Genomic DNA, 3,080 nt, shown 5'->3' with positions numbered 1-3,080 from the left:
TACTATTAACTTGAACATTAGGATTTGGTCACTTAACACTTAATAACTAAGTAATCAAAAAAATAAAATAAATTCCTTCTTAATTATATAAGTGAACACTTATTTTAAACTGAAATAAAAAGACTAAGTGAACGCTTATTTTGAGCTGGACGAAATCCGTAATAGAATATGAACAATAAACTGACTAGGACAATATATTATTGAAACAATTTAATAATTAAAAAAAAAAAGGAATAAACTCAAATTAGATAACACAAAATAAGTAAACACAACGACCCCACCCCTTGTCAAAAGATTTTTTTTTTTGGTAAATACAAGGCCAAAATCATCACAAATTGCCCAACCATGTTGTTTTCAACTCTCCAAAGTCTCCAGTCACCGTCTTCATCACCTACCTCTTATCTTCTTTCCCCACCCCACCCCCCTTTTACCCGCCCCCCACGCCAACCCAAAACAAACAAGTCTGTTTTCTTCCACCCTCGAAACTTCCTTCAAATCCAAAGCCGCGTTCATACCATTCACACACGTTTTCTTCTTAAAAAAAATCCCTCATTTTCTTCATTAATTAATTCCACCCTTTTACTTGTACATATATAATACATGTCCCCTCTTTCAACACAAATACATCTTGTTATATTCCAAAAGTCTCTATGCGTTCACACCTTCGTTCACACATTTCCTCAAACAGTTTACTTGCATCCCCTTTTTTGCCTCATATATGAAGCAACTCCCTTCTTTCCCAGAAAATTCTAGCTTTTCCCAAACCTATATCCGTGAATTCCTTGAAAAAACACTTGTTCAAATGAATGATAACAACTTGCCCAATAAACGTCGTCGAAAAAGAAAAGAACCAATTCAAGAAACCCCAAGTAATGAAAATGATGTGGAAAATCAAGGTGTTGTGAAAACAAAGGAGCTAAAAGAGATAATAACATCATTGTTGTTACTTGAAGAACAAGAAAAGTCTGAACAAGAGGGATTTGTTAAGGAAGAGGAAGAGAAAAAACTGTTATTCGAAGCGAATCACAAGAAAACAACTCAAGTGATGTGGGATTATTACTCAGATGTTCAACAGCATCATTCGGATTTAGAACAGTTAGATGGTGTTCGTAAAAGAAAAGGGCGAGGGAATTCTGCTATTGCTTGTGCCCTTGGTGCTACAGTTGTTGAAGAGGAAAAAAACATTTCGAGTAACAATAAAGCGAATAATAACAGCGAAAAAGGCGCCCCCCAAAGGAGGTTGTGGGTAAAGAACAGATCAAAAGCTTGGTGGGATCAATGTAACAGTCCTGATTTCCCTGAAGAGGAATTCAAGAAAGCGTTTCGAATGGGGAAAGATACATTTGAGCTTATATGTAATGAATTGAGTTCTGTCGTCGCAAAAGAGAATACTATGTTAAGAGATGCTGTGCCTGTGAAGCAACGTGTCGCGGTTTGTATATGGAGATTGGCTACTGGTGAGCCTCTTAGGTTGGTTTCCAAGAGGTTCGGGTTAGGGATTTCGACTTGCCATAAGTTGGTGCTAGAGGTTTGTACTGCGATTAGGACTGTTTTGATGCCTAAGTATCTGCAATGGCCTGATGAAGAGAAAATGAGGAATATAAAGGATGAGTATGAGGCTATGTCAGGGATCCCTAATGTTGTTGGATCAATGTATACAACTCATATACCGATAATTGCTCCGAAAATTAGTGTTGCAGCTTATTTTAATAAGAGGCATACGGAGAGGAATCAGAAGACGTCGTACTCGATTACTGTGCAAGGTGTTGTTGATCCGAGGGGTGTGTTTACTGACGTGTGTATCGGTTGGCCTGGTTCGATGCCTGATGATCAGGTACTTGAAAAATCCGCCCTTTTTCAAAGGGCGAATACAGGGTTATTGAATGGTGTTTGGATTGTTGGGAGTAGTGGATACCCTTTGATGGATTGGGTTTTAGTGCCTTATACACAACAGCATTTGACTTGGACTCAACATGCTTTTAATGAGAAGATTGGTGAGGTTCAGAGAATCGGGAAAGAGGCGTTTGTGAGGTTGAAAAGGAGATGGTCTTGTTTGCAGAAAAGAACAGAGGTGAAACTTCAAGATTTGCCTGTGGTGTTAGGGGCGTGCTGCGTCTTGCATAATATATGCGAGATGAGGAACGAGGAGATGGATCCGGAGCTTAACTTTGAGCTCGTTGATGATGAGATGGTTCCCGAGATTCAATTGAGATCGAATACTGCTAGGCTTGCGAGGGATGCCATTGCTCATAATCTTTTGCACCATAACCATGCTGGTACTTCTTTCTTGTCATGAAAGGAGTTTAACTTTGATTATTTGTCTTGTTAATTTATGTAATTCTTTTAAGTTGTTACATTTCACATTTGTTTTTATTTATCAATGTTAGTCAAGGGGATAGTCTAATCTTCCCCTTTGTGCAAACTGATGAAAATGTTGCTTTCTAGGCCATAGCATACACTGAAATTGCAGACATTGTATTTCATACTTGAATTAGGGATTGATAGAAGAAATTGACTTGGCAAAACATAAATTCTTTCTTTTACATATTGTCAATTACTTGTAATTCTCTTTCTCCCCTTGTTTGTTGTACATCAGAAGTGTTCAATTTTAGCAGTATGTTTTCATCCATATGTGTGTTATTCTATGGTTTTAAGAAATGCTCATAGCAGCAATAAAACATTCTTGGGAGTGGTTAATTTGAAGGGGTAGTTTTCAACATCTTTTGAAGTATGAATTGTTTAGTACCCTTTAAATATAATAGTGATGAGGATAAACTAAGTTTGTTGTATGAATCTTGCTGACAATTTAAAATAGGACAGCAAGCAGTGGGAAATCACTTTCAACTTAAACTAAGAACCTATGGAATCTGACTGAAATTTATTGATTTCCAAGATGTACTAGTTATAATTGGAAGTCTAAGGTTAAAACAGTTTGAAGTAATTACTTCTTATTTCCAATTTAAAACGCATTGTATCTTTTCTAAAATTATTTAAGCCAAGATTAGACGATGTTAAGCGGGTATAATACATCATATGATATCACAGGTATATTCAAGTTTGATGCTAATCACCTTCAATAC

At 36.7% G+C, this 3,080-nt stretch overlaps 1 protein-coding gene across 1 annotated transcript; it reads left to right on the top strand.

Annotated features, from left to right (window-relative positions):
* Window positions 1-582: 582 nt before the first annotated feature.
* On the top strand, window positions 583-2,629 carry LOC132029604 (protein ANTAGONIST OF LIKE HETEROCHROMATIN PROTEIN 1-like). Its single transcript, XM_059418880.1, has one exon. It carries the CDS (start codon window positions 719-721, stop codon window positions 2,294-2,296), a length of 1,578 nt encoding a protein of 525 aa, XP_059274863.1. The 5' UTR covers window positions 583-718; the 3' UTR covers window positions 2,297-2,629.
* Window positions 2,630-3,080: the final 451 nt, after the last annotated feature.

The sequence above is a fragment of the Lycium ferocissimum genome, chromosome 9 (assembly GCF_029784015.1).
Source record: "Lycium ferocissimum isolate CSIRO_LF1 chromosome 9, AGI_CSIRO_Lferr_CH_V1, whole genome shotgun sequence".
NCBI classification, from domain to species: Eukaryota; Viridiplantae; Streptophyta; class Magnoliopsida; order Solanales; family Solanaceae; genus Lycium; species Lycium ferocissimum.
Note: the sequence above shows the minus strand (reverse complement) of the source record. Positions and strands in the feature narration are given on the sequence as shown.